This window comes from Lissotriton vulgaris, chromosome 8 (assembly GCF_964263255.1).
Source record: "Lissotriton vulgaris chromosome 8, aLisVul1.2, whole genome shotgun sequence".
NCBI lineage: Eukaryota > Metazoa > Chordata > Amphibia > Caudata > Salamandridae > Lissotriton > Lissotriton vulgaris.
The window spans coordinates 1,285,736,895-1,285,755,490 of NC_141696.1; the positions used below are offsets into that span (position 1 = coordinate 1,285,736,895).

At 50.3% G+C, this 18,596-nt stretch overlaps 1 protein-coding gene across 2 annotated transcripts in view; it reads right to left on the bottom strand.

Moving 5' to 3' along the window:
- Positions 1-18,596, bottom strand: part of ZMYM2 (zinc finger MYM-type containing 2) — a 381,579-nt gene that overhangs the window by 51,974 nt on the left and 311,009 nt on the right. For both annotated transcript variants that reach the window (XM_086935215.1, XM_086935214.1), the window contains exon 6: positions 12,056-12,170. In XM_086935215.1, coding sequence (XP_086791341.1) covers positions 12,056-12,170 — 115 coding nt within the window. The remainder of the gene's footprint in view (positions 1-12,055; positions 12,171-18,596) is intronic.

Below are 18,596 nucleotides of genomic sequence, written 5' to 3' on the forward strand. Positions count from 1 at the left end.
GGCGTTTTTTTTTATTTTTTAAAAGAACATAATTTTAGCTGTTTTCCAAGAGTCCGGGGCCTTCCCTGTAGCACCAATTAAATTAATTACTCAACAAAAAAGAGGCAGAATTTCATCTGCGCAAATTTTGTTTAATTCTATCGGAAGTATATCTTCACCTGCCGCCTTGTTAGATGGAAGAGAGGAAACCGCCAGACACAATTCTGCTAATGTATACTTCTCCTCCAGCTGGTCGATACTTTCCTGATCTAAATATTCTCTTAACTGTAGTTTCTCGTTTATATAAGATTGGATCTGATCTTCCGTGCTCCTACTCTCGGGGTGTATAAATTTTGATAATATGAGGCAAACTGTCCCATAATTTGTGCAGGTTGGGAGTATAGAATGTCGTTGGGGCCCTTTATGGATTTAATTAAGGTCGTTGCCCGATCATCAGCGACTTTGTAAGCCAGGAGCTTCCCTACTCTATCCCCACATTCATATTGGGACAGTTTATATTGAAGTATTTTACGACTATTTTTCTCCCTGAGGGAGCTTTTAATAATTGAGCGTAAAGTAACAAGTTTAGTTTCCAATTGAGCAATGTCTTGACTGCTTAGCCCACCAGCCCTAAGATTATCAGCGAATTGGTTTTCGACAAGTAAAATATTAGCGGTTGCCGCCTTGGTTTCTTTCCTACGCAATAAGTTTTGTTTAAATACATATTGTTGTGCCAGCCCCCTAATTGAGGCTTTACAGGCATCCCACACTGATAGAAGAGTAGCAGTATTAATATTATTTTCGATAAATTCTTTTGTATGTTCCTTAAGGCCTGCTACAAATACTACATCGGTAAATAAATATCTTGGGAACGTAAAGGGTTGCAGTTCTAATGGCCTTTGAGCTTTACAAAATGTAAAAAGATTAGGGTTATGATCGGATGATATTCTCTGAATGATCTCCATATGTCCTGAATCAATTAGTTCATCCGTTGCCCACGCCAGATCTATTCATGAGCATAGTTTATGGGGGGATGAATAGTAGGTGTACCCTGGTATACCAGGAGGGAGATTACGCCATATATCTTTTACATTATGTATCCTTGCTAATTCCAAAATTGCAGCCCTGGTTTTACGCATGCGTGGAAATATCGCCTCTCTTCGTCACATCCTGTTCATAATTTAACACACAATTAAAGTCCCCCATCAAAATAAGTTCTCCCTCCCAAGATAGTAGTTCTACATTCAGCCAATCAAAAGGGCGTGGTTCATCCCTATTCGACCCATAGATGGCACAGAAGACATAGTTGCAATTTTCTACCCGCATTTGCACTATTGCCCATCGACCCCCATTGTCTACAGCAGTCTTAATCAATTCCCCACGCACTTGCAGCTTCTTCAATATTGCCACTCCACGAATACGAGCATTTAAGGTAGTGCATACCACCATCTCGTATCCCAATTGGGCCAGAAGTTTCTTATCCTTAAAGCATATATGCGTTTCTTTTAACATAACCAAATGTGCATCATACATTTTCAATTCCTCATAGACCAAGCTTCTTTTAGTTTTATTGTTCAAGCCTGACACATTCCATGCTAAGCAACTAAAATGCAACATTTTGAGTAAATAAATCATAGTGATCTGTCCCTTCCCTTGAATTCATACTCTTTTCTGATCTGATAACTGCCAAGTTACTCTCACTTAGACTTGTGTCTTTTTTTTCCCCTTCTCACCACCCCCCTCCCTCTACCACCCCCTACCCTACCCACCACCCCCGTACCATGTGGAAAAACCCCCCTTACGCACCTGCCGCCGCCGGATGGGCAGCCACCTGTAGGTGCAGCTATCTATAGAACCCTCACCCTAAAATGTATAAAACTTAGATCCCCCAAGTACAGTATCGATTAATCAGCACCTTGTCAGCCACCACTATATTTCAGAAAGTTTGCACATCCTAACACCTTTATACATTAGTAATTTTTGCTAACACCGCCTCTGCTTCCTTAACCTGATGAACAAGTTACTTACCTTCGGTAACGATATATCTGTAAGAAACATTAGTTAGTGTTAGATTCCTTACCTTAGAATATCCCCAGGCGTCAGTCTGGATCCGGAAACTTTTGCGTAGCAGTACCCCTGCGCGTCGGTAGGCGTCGTCTGCAGGCGTCCCCTGCGGCTCCGCGTCCGTCGTCGGCGTCGTGCGCCGTGATGACGTCGCTGGAGTACATAGACGCCGCCTCCGCGCGCTGACGTCAGTTCTTTGCACACAGCTTTTCCGCGCCAGGAGACGCAGAGCCATGAGAGAACCAACACTGGTGCCATGTACAAACTAGGGCCCTGAAAGGGATGACCTTAACCCTAGGTATCAGTTCGCAGAACGGGGAGGATGGGTGGGTTCGGTAAGGAATCTAACACTAACTAATGTTTCTTACAGATATATCGTTACCGAAGGTAAGTAACTTGTTCATCTGAAAGAAACACGTTAGTGTTAGATTCCTTACCTTAGAATACATACCCCAGCAATACCAACCCCGGTGGTGGGTCTGCGAACCAATACAAAACTACACCAGAAAGTCCTGGAGGACAGAACGGCCAAAGAAGCCATCCCTCCGGACTTGACTGTCCAGGCAGTAGTGCCTCGCAAAGGTGTGCAGCGAGGCCCACGTAGCCGCCTGGCAAATGTCCTGCAAGGGGACTCCCCGGCCCAGGGCAGTAGTAGCCGCCGTGGCCCGAGTGGAATGGGCCCTCAGCCCAACAGGAGGCTCCTTCCGAGCCAAAGAGTAGCACGCTTTGATGCAGAGGACGACCCATCGAGAGATGGTTCGTTTACAAACCGCCCGTCCCTTCTTCGCACCCACGTAGCCAACAAACAGTTGGTCATCCACCCGGAACTGGCGTGTGCGATCCATGTAAAATGAAAGCGCACGTTTTGGGTCCAGACGATGGAGCCGCTCTTCATCCTTTGAAGGATGCGGAGGCGGGAAGAAGGAAGGGAGGGTGATGGACTGCCCGATGTGAAAGGCCGAAACAACCTTGGGCAGGAAAGAAGGTCTAGTCCTCAGAACCACCTTGTCAGGATGAATGGACAGGAAAGGAGGTTGGACAGAAAGAGCCTGGAGCTCACTCACCCTCCTGGCAGAGGTGATGGCAACCAGGAAAGCCGTCTTTAAAGTCAGGAGACGGAGAGGGCAAGAATGAAGGGGCTCAAAGGGAGCGCACATCAGGAAAGTTAGAACCAGGTTCAAATCCCACTGAGGCATCACAAACGGAACAGGTGGAAACATGTGAGTGATGCCTTTCAAGAATCGAGTTACAATCGGGGATTTGAACAAAGAAGGCTGATCAGGAAGCCTCAAAAAGGCTGAAAGGGCAGAAAGGTAGCCCTTGATAGTGCCCAGAGCAGAGCCCTGCTGGGCAAGAGAAAGAAGAAACAGAAGAACCTCCGAAAGAGGGGCAGAAAGAGGATCCACAGCCTTTGCTGTGCACCATGCCACAAATCTGTTCCACCGACAGGCGTATACCGACTTAGTGGAGGGACGCCTGGCTGCCAGAATAACATCACAGACTTCAGGAGGCAAGTCAAATGGCCTCAACTGCCGCCGCTCAATCTCCAAGCATGGAGGTGGAGACTGGACAGGTTCGGGTGGAGGACCGTCCCCTGCTGCTGCGACAGAAGGTCCTCCTGAAGGGGCAGGCGGATCGGGGGACCGACTGACATGCTGAGTAGCTCGGGATACCAGTACCTTCGAGCCCAGTCCGGAGCCACAAGGATAACTTGGGCCCGGTCGCGCCTGATCTTCTTCAGCACTCTGGGCAGAAGTGGTATAGGCGGAAAGGCGTATAACAGACCGCAACTCCACTCGCGCCGAAAGGCGTCGCCGTGCGAGTGCCGTCTTGGAAACTCCAACGCGCAGAACTGATGACATTGCGCGTTCTCTTCTGTGGCGAATAGATCTAACCAAGGCTCTCCCCACTGCAGAAAGATGCCTTGCGCCACGTCCGAGTTCAGACGCCATTCGTGATCCATCGAGCACCGACGGCTGAGTTCGTCCGCCCTGGCGTTCAGAGAACCTGCCAGGTGTTGAACCGTCAGAGTCACGCCCTGACGTTCCAGCCATTGCCAGAGGCGCAGAGCCTCCTGGCAAAGGGTCCACGACCCCACACCGCCCTGTTTGTTGCAGTACCACATGGCGGTGGTGTTGTCGGTGAACACCTGCACTACACTCCCGTTGACAAAGGGGAGGAATGCCTTCAGTGCCAGACGAATCGCCCGTAGCTCCAACAGATTGATATGGAGCCGGGACTCCGCCGGAGACCAGATGCCTCTGATCTCTGCCTCTCCCAAGTGGCCACCCCAGCCCTGGAGGGACGCGTCCGTCACGACAACGTGCTCCGGTTGGGGAAGGGAGAGGGACTTGCCCCTGACCCAATCGCGGTCCGTAAGCCACCACTGCAGTTGTCTCGCAGTGCCCTCCGAGATCAAGACGTGGTCGGACAAGTTGCCCTGATGCTGGGCCCACTGAAACTTCAGGTCCCACTGCAGAGCCCGCATCCGCCACCTGGCGTGATGCACCAGAAGGATGCAGGAAGCCATCAGTCCCAGCAGCCGCAGCGTCAACCTGACCGAGACTCGGGATAGCGGCTGAAAGATGGGAATCAAAGCCTGAATATCCCGAACCCGCCGTTCCGGAGGATAAACCCGAAACTGCGCCGAGTCCAGAACCGCTCCGATGAAAAGGAGCTTTTGAGAGGGACACAGGTGTGATTTCGGCACGTTGATGGAGAACCCCAGGCCGTGCAAGAGGTCTGCCGTCATCTGAAGGTGGTGGACGACTGTCTGGGGCGAGCCCGCCTTCAACAACCAGTCGTCTAGGTAGGGGAAGACTGAAACCCCTAACCTGCGCAGATGGGCTGCGACCACCGCCATCACCTTTGTGAACACCCGTGGGGCGCTGGTAAGGCCGAAGGGGAGCACGATAAACTGAAAGTGCTCCTGGCCTACCGTGAACCGCAGGTAACGCCGGTGGGCCGGCAGGACGGGGATGTGAAAATAGGCGTCCTGCAAGTCCAACGCTACCATCCAGTCTTGCGGGTCTAGAGCAGCCAAGACCTGAGCTAACGTCAACATCTTGAACTTCTCCTTCCGGAGGAAGCCGTTGACGTTCCTTAGATCCAAGATAGGACGTAGGCCCCCCTTGTCCTTCTTGGGCACCAGAAAGTAGTGGGAATAACAACCACGCCCTACTTCTGGCCCAGGAACGCGCTCGATGGCCCCCTTGGCCAAGAGGGCCGTAACTTCCTCCTGCAGAAGTGTCAAGTGGTCCCCCGACACACGGTGGTTCTGCGGTGGCATGGCTGGAGGAGAGGTCTCGAAGGGGAGGGAGTAGCCCCTTCGGACAATTTGCAGCACCCACCTGTCCGAAGTGATCGTGCGCCAGTGAGCGTGGTGATGGCGAACCCTGCCACCCACTGGCGTCACATGGGGCCGAAAGCACGGACTAGGAGGATTTTGGGGTAGATGCTGCGGGGGAAGGTGTGGTCTGACCCCGCCGTTGTCCCCGACCGCCACCACGGCGGTTTCCACGGCCGCCACCGCGTTGGAAGGATTGTTGCGGCGCGTGGCTGGCAGCACGTGTGGGGGCGCCCCTTCCTTGGCCACGAAAGGGACGAAACGAACCCGGTTGCTGACGCTGGGTCGAGAGACCCAAGGACTTGGCCGTGACCCTGGAGTCCTTGAAGCGTTCCAGCGCGTGGTCCGCTTTGTCACCGAACAGGTGACAGCCATCAAACGGCATGTCCATCAGGGTATTTTGGACATCAGCCGAAAAATTGGCGGATCTCAGCCAGGCGTGACGGCGAATCGCCACCGTCGTAGACATAGCCCTGCCCAGCGAGTCGGTCGTATCAAGACCACACCGAATGGAATATTTCGCTGCATCCCGGCCCTCAGCTACAGCTTGACCGAGCTTTGCCCGCACCTCCATGGGGCATTCTGGCAGCAGCTCCGCGACCGTATCCCACACAGAGTGGGTGTAGCGGCCCAAGAGGCAGGCGGTGTTGCAAGACCGCAGGCCCAAACTAATGGACGAGAAGACCTTCTTTCCAAACTGGTCATACCTCTTGGATTCCCGGTCGGGCGGGGCCGACGGGAATGCGGACTGGGAGGTCGAGGCCTGGATCACCAGACTCTCAGGAGTGGGGTGGGTAGACAGGTACTTGGGGTCGTCCGGACAAGGACGGTGGCGCCTGGCCACGTTCCGATCAACAGGCGCACCTGAAGCGGGCCTGGACCACGTGCCCAACAGAACGTCAGACAAGGCTTCATTAAACGGCAGCAGAGGCTCCAAAGGGCATGACTGCGGCTTGAAGACCTCGGTGAGGATGTTAGGCCTCACGGCCGCGACGGGGAGCTCAAGGTTTAAGGCCTTGGCAGCCCTCATCAGCACCACAGAATAGGCAGCTCCCTCCACCGATGCCACGGTTGGAGGAGAGATCAAACCAGGGTTAGGGGAGTCGTCCAAACCACTGGCATCCCCCAAGTCACCCGTCCAGTCCGGGTCATACTGGCACTCGCGAGCCAGAGGGTCCTCGGACCCCTCCCAACCTTCACCGTACTCCTCATCCTCTCCGTATTCGGAGTCAATGATGAAGACCGGCTCCTCGGGGTTCATGGGCCCCATCGGCGCCGGGACCGGCGTCGTGCGACGCCCATCCGGCGCCGCGTCCGGCGTCGGAGAAGGTAAGGGGACGGCGCCGCCCGGAGCCGGCGCCGGAACCCCACCGCCGGCCGGAACCGGCAGTGGAGAACCGGCGCCGCGCGGGGACGGCGCCGGGGGTAACCCCGATGGCAACGGCGCCGGGGAGGCCGGAAGACCAGCCGGCGCCGATCCCGAAGGCCCCTGCGGCGCCGGGGTCGGAGCCGTCGGCGACGCCGGGCCCGGAGCACCCGACGGCGCCGAGGCAGGGACACCCGAACCGCCAGGGCCCCCAGACGGTAGCACTGGGCCCGAAGGCGCCGTAGGCCCCGTCGGAGAAGCGAGCGCCCTCATGGCCATGAGGAACGCCTCGATCTCCTCAGGCGTCGCGCCATGCCCAGGGACCGGAGGGTATGAGGCAGGCCGCGCCGGCGACTCTCGCGGAGCCGCGGGGTTGGGGTCACCCGAGCCCCCGGCCGCATCGCGCGAGCGTCGGGGGGAGTCGGGGGTACGATGACGACGCCCCGACTTCTTGTGCTTCCTACCTGACGAGCCTGACGAGTGGTGTCGACTTCCGGAGCGCCCAGCGCGGCTCCGCGACCGCTCCCTCGAACGCTCCCCCGACCTCCGGCCGGACCGGGACCGCTCCCGGTCCCGACGTGGGGCCGACACCCGGAGCTCCAGCAGCTTGCGGGACCGCTCCCGCCTAGCCTTGTTGGTAAGGGCCCGGCAGTCGAGGCACGATTCCACGTCGTGGTCGGGGCCCAGACACCGGAGGCAGAGGCGGTGATGGTCTGTGACCGACATCGTGCGCTCACAGTCATCGCAATTCTTAAATCCAGGCATCCTATCAGGCACAATAGAGAAAAAAGTCGAAAAACTTGGTCAAAGACCGGAGTACTGCTCTTCCAGATCTGCGTCCACTGGCGCGGAAAAAAGAAGAACTGACGTCAGCGCGCGGAGGCGGCGTCTATGTACTCCAGCGACGTCATCACGGCGCACGACGCCGACGACGGACGCGGAGCCGCAGGGGACGCCTGCAGACGACGCCTACCGACGCGCAGGGGTACTGCTACGCAAAAGTTTCCGGATCCAGACTGACGCCTGGGGATATTCTAAGGTAAGGAATCTAACACTAACGTGTTTCTTTCAGATTGAGGTAATACGTATGACCTGCTTTGATGACTTTTAAGCAGAGCTGTGCCCCTGCCGCTTTAAAGGAATCAATTAGTTGTCGTAAATTCCAGCGCCTCTCCATTGTGCTCTTACATAGATCTGACCTGACAATAAAGGTTACATCTTCTGTCACTATTGGGGAGTTGGATCTTGCTTTCAAAGAGACCGCCTGCATAAGTAAGAAGTTCCCAAAAAAGATCAGGAAAGGGCAGGGAAATTTACTTCCCTTGTTTCTATTTACTAGTGGCAGTCTATGAACTCTCTGTAATTGAGATTCCCAGTCCCAATCCGCCAGATCGGGAAAGGCACGCTGAAAGAGTTTGACGATGTAGGCGCGAGGGTCTGAGCCTTCCGAACCCTCTGGAATCCCAAAGAGTCTAAGGTTCTGCCTTTGCTGTCTATTCTCCATGTCCTCGATTTTATATTGCAAAGCTTGGATCTCTTCGTCATGGCGGGCAGTCTTTAGCTCTGTACCTGCTGACTGTTCTTCTACCTGCACCACCCTCTCCTGTAATTCTTGTACCTCTTGAGTGATGCCACTTATTTTTCTGTTAACCTCGAGTAGATCATTTTGCATCTTAGTATTGTCTTCTTTCAACTGCAAAAAATATTGTTGAGCTTCGTGCCGCTGTTCGGTCAGTGTGAGCAGAATTAGAGCTAGAGAAGGGTTCTCAGACTGGGGTAAACTAGGCAGGATATCCATACAGGATAATGTCTCAGAAGATGATTTTGAAGGGATATGCGTGCCCGTACCAAAGTGCCTATTCTCCTTGGCCATAGAAGCTATTGAAGGAGAGGTTGTGTTAACAGTGTGAGTGGGAGCCGTACTATTTGCCCCCTCTTTTCCATCAGTTACTGCCTGCGGGCATCTCCCATCTATTGAGGTAGTGTCCAAAGATCTGTCTACAAGAGATCGATTGAGGCATTTAGGAGAGATAGCGTTGCTACTTGCATCTTGTGAGGGGAAAGGCAACTCCATCTGGCTATTTCCTGATAGCCGTAAAGCCATAGTTTTGACACCCCCCTTGGCCTGAATCCACTTTCGCAATGAACTCTCGTCTAAGATAGGTTTGCCTCTAGTGTTCGAGAATGATATAACCGTAGAGAAAGTGGAGGGGTTAATATTCTTCTTATTCTTAACTTTGCTTTTGGCCTTACCCCTTCCCTTTTTCCGACCGAGCTTTGTTGCGTCCATAGAAGAGTCCGCCCCCCGTCTTCTTCCTCATCGATCAATTCCTCATATTCATTGTTCGAGCCATCAGCCTTTTCCATGTTCCCCAAAAGGAAATCGCCGGGGGGCTTATTTAATTCACTGCTATCGAGGATCTTTTGCGCAGCAGCGACCTGCGTAGGCTTAGCCGGTTCCAAGATACTATGAGCTGCAGCGTTTATTGCGTTGTTCAGTTAAGAGCCACTTAGACTAGCTCTGCATCTGCATCTACCAGCTCCGGCTCCTTTTCTTTATCTGCTGCTGAAACCACTGATGCCAATGCTACACGTTTATCCCCATCTTTAGGGCCTTCAATACTGACAACTCGGTCTGATCAGCTGCTTCTTGACAAAGCTTCTCCAACATCCCGCGGCTCATTCTCCGTAGTATCCATATCTAATTGTTCATTTAACTTAGTACCTGTTTTACTGTTTTTAATGTCATTAGCTGCAGCAGTAACAGTAGCAGTGACCATTTTAGGCTTAATCAGTGCGCTTTTGTCAGCGACAGAGGGGGGACGGATGATTTGCTGCTTACCGGATAGAGGTGCAGCCTTGTCCTGTCTCCCTTTAGTCTCCAGATTTTGTAAACTTGTTCCTGCGGTTGGGGCTGGTGCACTCGCAGAGACCTTCGCGGGAATCTTCCCGTCCAATATCTTCAGAGTTTCAGCCGGTGCATTGCTCGCAGCGGCCGAAACATTCCCCTGAATGCCGCCCTCCTCCGCCGTTGCTGCCGGGACGCCTTTCACAGCCCGTGATCCCCTTGGAGGGTTCTTCGGAGCCATCATTCGCGCTATGGGATTAAGCGCCGGGCTCAGTCTCCACTGCGTAATCTCTGTGTCAGATACACCAATCGCCCGCCAGGTGTGAGGGCCAGAGCCACGACCCAGACCCGAAGAGCCGAGCCAGGAAAACAACGACCAGCGAGCCCAGCCCGCCCCAGGACAGAGATCGTCCCGTTCGGCGTGTCTGCCCAGGAACAGAAGCTGCATCCGCCGCACTCCCGAAGGTAATTGCCTCCGTGCAGAATTGTAAAAAAAAGATTTTGTACGTTTTTTTTTATCGTTTGGCATTAAAGTTAAGGCGAACTAGCCGAATCAGAGGGTACTAAGTCCGTATAATCATCCGCTAAGGCATCGAAGTGAGGGAGCTACAGACTCTAGCTGCACCAAGTGGCGTCTTCAGTCCGCCATCTTTCCCGACTCCACCTAAATATATTTCTAGTTCCAGCGCTAACAGCACCGGAGCAAGAGACAATATCTTCAACTTCTCCTTGCATAGCAAGGAGGTTAAGACCCTGAGGTCCAGGATCAGAAGCAGACCACCGTCATCCTAAGGCTCAAGAAGTGCTGGGAGGTTCATCCCTGCTCAATCGTCTTCTCTGGGACCAATTTAACCAATCCTTTGTGAAGTGGGGCCACCACCTCCTACTGGAAAATGCAGATGAGTTCGCTTGACTGGGAGGAAAGAATTAGGAGAATGGCAGGAAGATCTTGTTGAAATGAAAGGGCATAGCCCCATTTTATAATTTGTAGGTCCAACTGGTATGTCGTGATGCCCTTCCAGGTCTAAAGATAATGTGATAACCTTTCACTCACAAGCCACATGTGATCCTTTGAAGGAAAACTAAAATATCTCCCAAGTGCTGTTTGCCTTTGGATCTGGAACAGCCTCAGGTATAGCTGCTCGACTAGTGAGTGGACATACATTTCAAGTAACCTCAAAACTGTAGTACTGCCAGTGAAATTCACAGGAAGGAGACCCAACTCGAAGGAATGACTCATAGCCCAACCCACTCTGAGCTCTAAGAGCAGGGTCTGCTCGTTGACCAAAGAGGCATGTTCAATAAACTACTAGGGTATTGCCCAAAAAATTAATCCAACAAAGCCAGGCCTTTTTTCTGATCACTACAGAGGATCCCAAGGCATAGCAAACAAATCATCGGTGTTCAGACCAACTCTGGGGATATGTTCCAAGCATCATACCCACCTTGGACTACCTCTGCCCCTGAAAGGCTCTGCACTACCATCTGCCCCATCTCCCACAATATGTAGGTGTTCTTAGTTGGTAAGCAGGTAGCGTTCACTGATCTGAGTGCAAACTCTCTTAGGGAAAAAACAGTTCTTCCCCACTCCCTCCAGTTTCTTAGAACCCCAGTTATAAGTTGCTTTGGGGAAAGACCAAGATTTTGTTATGTACAGGATAATGCCAGGCTTTCTGACAACGAGTGGGAAAATAAGACTGGATCACCAGGTGCAAACCGATAGCGGCTTACTGCTGGAACTAATGTAGGTTTGTCTCAGGACTGCCTAGATGAGCTCAAACAGTGCCTCATTAAATGGGAGCAGGTGCTTCCAGGCCACAGATGCAGGCTGAAGCATCTCTGTCAGGGGATTTTTTCTTTTTCTTCATTGGAAGAGATAATTCCAGCACGCTTTCCACCCTTTAAATAAACTACCACAGATGATACCTCTGCAGAGGATGGTCTACGGCATTCCAGCTCAACTTCAAGGAAGGCTAAAGGGCCGAATAAACAGCTGCACAAGTGTTTGGGTGAATGAGCCTCGCTGTGGTCATTTGAATGGGATCAGAGTCAGTCAGAAAACACCATCCACATTGTGGTGAAGCACCAAATAGTGCAAACAGAGCCTAATAATGTGTACGCACACCACATGCAGAAAAATACATTTTACAAAAACAAAGCGCAGCATTACAGCCTCATGGAGGGTCTCTGTGCAAGTTTCTCTTTACCTAAACCTTAATCAAAAAATACATAAACACCAGCAAAATAAAACAATAACTACTACAGTTAGATAAAATGGGGTCCCGCAGGGCCTGGATAGCCTAGAGTTTAAGTTTTTATTTTTACAGCCTTGGATGACGTATAGCTCAAAAGCTGCTGCCTGGCAGCTTAAGAGCACTTAAAATATATAAGAAGCTAAGAGAAAGTAGGAACACGCAGTACCAACACTCTTATATCAATATAATAAACTTACCATCTGGAAGTATGCTTGGTTGCCAACTTTTTATTATTTTATTTAATTCTTGACCAAACGTACAGTACTGAAGATCAATAAATATATTATCCTTTCTCCCGCTGCCATGTAAAAACTACAAGGAAAACATAGATATAAGTTAGGTTAACCTGTTCAGTTTAATTTGGGGATTCAATCCTAGGTCTCTGGATGAATACAAGTTAGTTTGCTGCTAACTTCCAAGTACTTTTATTGCTGCCTATGTTATGGCAATCTGAACAATTAATTACACATAAACAATAAGGTACTTGCTTTCAAATATACATTTCGATGTCTTTCAGTATAAACAAATGATGAGTTTATAAATTGTTGCCTCAATACCAATAGCCAGTCTAAGAATAAGAAGATGCGAGCACCTAAGCAAGAAAACTTTGAAGAATGAGTCCGCGTCACGATCGATGCAGCAGTGAATTCTTAATGTATGTGCAGATGTTTACAGAGAGTACTTGGAGCTGTCATTCATAGGAATTCTAAATTAAAATCTGCAGTGGAGTTCCCGACCTCAAAGATTTTGCCCTCATCTTTCCAGAAACTAGCCCACGTCTCCAAAGCAGTACAATTAAAAGCCTCAAAATATTTCCAAAGGAAAAGACAATAGACAATGTTGAAAAGAGCACCTCTTCCAGGTGATGTCAGAATTTTAGATTTACTATCTGCAGCATCAAGGGTCCATACATTTTGGTTGCTTACTAGAAATAACAACCACACCTGGTGCACGAACATGCACACATTCTGTACCATGTTTCATTTAATATTGGCTATCATTGCCATAAAAACATTAGGTTATACGGCTAAATGTAGGAGTATTAAATGAACTAATAGCTATTAGCATAATGGATACATATATATGCACCAGTATTACATAAGCAAATCACTATTAGAATAAAGGATGGGAAATACGTTATCGGCAACATGAAACATACTGCAAGATCCATAGCAAAGAAAAGAACAGCATCAAAAAACGTACTTACCTGTAACAAGAGTTATGAGGCTTTTAATCTACATGCAGCGCATCATTCAATGATCAACTGGTCTGATAGGGTTTGAGAAAAGAAACCGTGTGTATCAAACAGTTTATGATGCTGATTTCATTTACTATAATGAACCTACATGCGCCTCTATTGTCCCTTTGCCTTTGACCATGAACAGCTGTCTTGTGTTACTTTGACTGATGTAACATTTTAGCACTCTTCTGACATCTGAAGAACACAGTCATTTCTGACAATATCAGGGTTTAGACAAGCTCGGCAATGGAACAATCTGATTTAGTCAATGTCTTACCATCTTTGCTATGAACATGGGATATGATTTCATTAGAATCTAACCAATCAAACATTTGACCACTTAATTTTGAGGGACCCTCTTATTTTGTAGTTTATTTTTTTACTGGTCAGATATTTTGCAATCCACGACAAAAAACTGATGTAAAGTGTAAGCAGCATATATTTGTGACAATAAACAGGTCAATAAAACATTTAATATCTGTATTGGATTTCCTCTAGATTCTTAACCCTGCCATGAGCACCTTCATAGGAAGGTGTACTAAACTTCTGAGGCAAATCTATGACAAGCTATAATATGACGATAGCTCTTATACCAGACATGTAGCTAGGTTTTATCCAATGGGATTTTGGTGAAGGACTCTGCGCGCTCTCATAATTATCCTATTAAAGGTATCAAAGCTTGCAGAATTATGGCCGCGTCCTGCACATGGTTTCAATTAGGAACATGGTTGTCTGTGACTCCATCTTAAGGATCCTCTGATGAATTAATAGTATGTGTGTACATGTTTTTGTAAATATCCACAACAAATAGGTTCCTAACATTAAATGTGTGCCCGGTAGCATCATGCTGACAAAGACGTCGTTTTCGGTCAATGAAGTTGAAGCTCCAAACAAGGATATAATCTTTCAGTACAGTTTCTTCATTTTAGTTTGTGTTTTTTAAGCGATCTATTCATGAAGTGGCTTACGTTCAAAAATGTATCACGTGTGTCTCTTATATGTCCCACTCATACACAAATAGAAAAAGTGGCATAAATTATCTGCAGAGTAATTTTTATTGCTTTGAAGAATGAGCTGGCAATGGAACCATTTTGTTAACTTCCCCAATGCAACAAGGTTTGCTTTCAGATAGAAGTTCTATTCTGGTGATCGTTCCCTTCACATTATAGTCGTCCTCCTGAGCACTGAGAATATGGTCCCAGACTCCTGATATTGCTGGACCTATGAGCTGCCTTCCACAGTCGGCCATCCAACACTCATTCACACCCGGGAGTCTCCAAAGGAATTCACTTGCAGTGTCCTTCACTCGTTCTCCCCAGACCAGTCTACTCACATGGGCGCATCCAGGTCCCATAAGATCCCGATACTTGTGGTGTCCCTAAGGGTTCCATGCAGTCTCCTGTCATCTTCAGACTCTTTATGTAGCACCATGGGGCTCTATTCACATATATCCGCATCAAAATTAACTAGACTTCTAAAAGTCACTTCTGCTCCAGTCATCCAGTGTTTCCCACATTACCTGTAACTGATTCCAGATCAGGATGTCTGACGCCTACCTAAAGCGAAACCCAATTATTCCTCTTATTTGAAAAGAACAAGGAAGAAACCATACAAATCTGGGCCAATGGCACGAACCTTGATAGCTTCTAATCCCCCAGCTTTTACTGAATGCCCAGACACTTGGATGCACCTTGGACATTAACCTCACCCTCAAGGAAAACATTGCCAAAAAACGATAGCCTGGTTACAGCTCTCTTGAAAGTAAAACAGTTTTCTCCAAACATAAAGTGACTTCTGAACTGTTGTTTAGTTCAAGTTCGGAAATTTGTATAGCGCACTACTCACCCAGAGGGTCTCAAGGCGCTTGAGGGAGGGGGGGTGCTTTACTTATCGAATATCCAAGTTTTTAGTTGCTTTCTGAAGGAGAGGTGGTTTTGTGTAAGGCGGAGGTGGGTGGGGAGAGAATTCCAGGTTTTGGCCGCTAAGTAGGAGAAGGATCTACCCCCCATGGTGGATTTATGGATGTGCGGAATATCGGCGAGGGCATGATTGGATGATCGTAGATGGCGGGTGGGAGTGTAGAAGGACAGTCGCGTGTTGAGGCATTCGGGTCCTAAGTCGTAGAGGGCTTTGTGTGCGTGGCTGAGGAGACGGAACGTTATTCTCTTGTTGACGGGGAGCCAGTGGAGGTCTTTCAGGTGACCGGAAATGTGAGCTTGACGGGGGATGTCCTGTATGAGTCTGGCTGAGGCGTTTTCGATACGTTGGAGTTTTTTCTGTAGTTTGGCTGTGGTTCCAGCGTAAAGGGTATTTCCGTAATCCAGGCGGCTTGTGACCAGTGCATGGGTGACCGTCTTTCTTGTTTCGGTGGGGATCCAGCGGAAGATTTTTTTGAGCAAGCGTAGGATGTTGAAACATGATGATGAGACGCGTTGACTTGTCTGGTCATCGAGAGGGAGGAGTCCAGGATGAAGCCCAGGTTACGTGCGTGATCCGTAGGTATGGGTGCGGTTCCCAGGGCCGGTGGCCACCATGAGTCGTCCCAGGCAGAGGGGGATGAACCTAGGATGAGGACTTCCGTTTTGTTCGAGTTTAGTTTTAAACGGCTGTTCTTCATCCACTCGGCTACTTCTTTCATTCCTTCGTGTAAGTTGGTTTTGGCGGTGTCTGGGTCTTTGGTGAGTGAGAGGATCAGCTGGGCGTCGTCTGCGTAGGAGATGATGTTGAGGTTGTGTTGGATGCGAGGGGACTCATGTATACGTTGAAGAGGGTGGGACTGAGTGATGATCCTTGTGGTACGCCGCAGATGACTTCGGTGGCCTCCGATTTGAAAGGGGGGCGGCAGACTCTTTGTGTTCTTCCGGCGAGGAACGAGATGATCCAGTCTAATGCTTTTCCTTGTATTCCGACGTTGTTGAGGCGTTGTATGAGGGTGCTAGGACAGACTGCGGAGAGGTCCAGTAGGATGAGGGCGGCTGTTTCTCCGTTGTCCAGTAGAGTTCGAATGTCGTCTGTTGCTGCGATGATGGGGGTTTCAGTGCTGTGTTTGGCTCGGAAGCCGGACTGTGAGGGGTTGAGGGATTTGTTGTTGGATTCAAGGAAGGCGGCAAGCTGATTATTGACAGCTTTCTCAATGACTTTGGCAGGAAATGGGAGGAGCGAGATGGGGCGGTAGTTCTTAAGTTCAGTGGGGTCTGCTGTGGATTTTTCAGAAGGGCGCTGAGTTTGGCATGTTTCCAGCTTTGCAGGAAGGTGGCGGAGTTGAAGGAGCAATTGATGACGTCGCGGAGATGGGGTGCGATAATGGAGTCTGCTTTGTTGAAAATGTGGTGGGGACATGGGTCGGTGGGCGATCCTGAATGGATGGAGTTCATCAGGCGAATGGCGTCTTCAGTGGTGATTGGGTTCCAGGCGCTAAGGTTGTTAGAATGCGGTTTTGGTTCGGAGGTGGGTGGAGTGGGCTGGTCTTCGGACTGGTTTTCAAAGCTGTTATGTATGTCGATGATTTTGTTGTGGAAGAATGAGGATAGTGAGTCGCAGAGGTGTTGGGAGGGAGTGATGTTGTTGGTGCCGGCGGTGGGGCTTTGACTATGTTGAATAGTTCCTTGCTGTTTTGGGCGTTGTTATCAAGTCGATCCTTGAATGCTGATTTCTTGGTGGATCGGATCAGTTGGTGGTGTTTGCGGGTGGCGTTCTTGAAGGTGGCCAGGTTGACCGTGGTTGGGTTTTTTCTCCAGGCTTTCTCGAGGGTACGACAGAACTTCTTGGATTTCTTAAGGTCATCGTTGAACCAGGGGGCTTTTTTGCTACCTTGCTTGATTTGATGGTTTTTCAAGGGTGCTAGTTCGTCGGCGCTGTGGGTGATCCATTGTGTGAGGTTGGTGGCTGCTTGGTTTGGGTCCGATGATTTGGCAGGAGGGTTTTGGTAAAGCGATGTGAAGAGCTGGTCGGGGGTAATTTTGTTCCAGTTTCTTCGGGGAATAGGTGGTGGGGGGTTGTGGGTCGTGTTTTTTTTGTAGTTGAAGTGAACGCAGCTGTGGTCCGCCCAATGGAGAGCTGTGGTGTGATCGAAGGAGATGTGCTTGCTGGAGGTGAAGATTGGGTCGAACGTGTGTCCGGCATAGTGGGTGGGGGTATTGACGAGTTGTTTGAGTCAGAGGTTGGCCAGGTTGTCCAGAAGGGTGGTGGTGTTGCTGTCGTTGTTCTTTTCCAGGTGGAAGTTGAGGTCTCCCAGTAAAATGTAGGTCTCAGAGGGGAGGGCATGTGGGCTGATGAAGTCAGCGATGTCTTCGCTGAATTGTGTGCGGGGTCCTGGTGGTCTGTAGATGAGGGTGCCTCTGAGTGAGGTCTTGGGGTCGGTGTGGATCTGAAAGTGAAGGTGTTCGGCGGTAGCGAGGTTATCGTCGGAACTGGTCGTGATGCGGATGGTGTTCTTATGGACAATGGCGATTCCTCCTCCTGTTTGGTTGGTGCGGTCCTTTCGGATGATTTTGTAGCCGTCCGGGATGGCTATGGCGATGTCGGGAGCTGATGAGGCGTTCATCCAGGTTTCTGTAAGGAAGGCGACGTCCGGCGATGTAGTGTCGAGTAGGTTCCAGAGTTCGATGCAGTGTCTGTGGACCGAGCGGGTGTTGAGCAAGATGCACTCTAGGTGGTTAGTGTCGGAGCTCTGTTTGGAGATTGTGGATTTGGCATGGGTCCTGGTGCAGTCGAACTTGCAGGAGTGGCAGGCGAAGGGTCCATGGGTGTGTCCTGGGGCTGCTTGGTAGCATTTTGGTGGGCGGCCGGAGTTAAGGGCTGAGAGGGTTGCGGCGTCGTATGTTATGCGGGCGGAATGGTTTTTGCGGGGGCCAGGGGGTCTGGCGCTGGGCGCGGTCCAGGCGTAGACGGGCTTACCTTTGGTGCACCTTCGGCACGCATGGGGCGCGACCGCAGCGCGTGAACGCTGCGCGTAAGTGCATCTGTCATAAATGGATCATGGAGGGGGCGGCGCGAGGGAGGGGCAGCTGGCAGGCGGGAGCGGGGTGTAGAGAAGGGGTGGGAGTCACAACAACAAAATGGCAGCAAGCCACAAGCGAAACCGGACGAGATTGGGGTACAAATAAAACACTGCAAAGATGTGGGCAGAGGCACCGGCACAATCAGGCACAATATTAATTAAACAGCAATGCGAGGTTTCCAATACAGCGCCACGAGGTCACACAAGCACAAGAGGCAGCACGCGCAATGTGGGCTATGTAACAAAGCGCTATGAAAATAAGTCAGGTCACAAAGCGCTATGGAAATTAATGCGAGGCCACAAAGCGCTACGGGAATCAATGCAAGGCAGCAAAGCGCTATGAAAATCAATGCGAGGCCACAAAGCGCTATGGGAGTCTATGCGAGGCACCAAAGCGCTATGAAAATCAGCAAATGGAAAATCAACAATTGGAGATGGTAGCAGTGAGCAGCAAAGCGCTACGATACCAGTCAAGCAGGGAGCGTGGGGAGCGACCGCT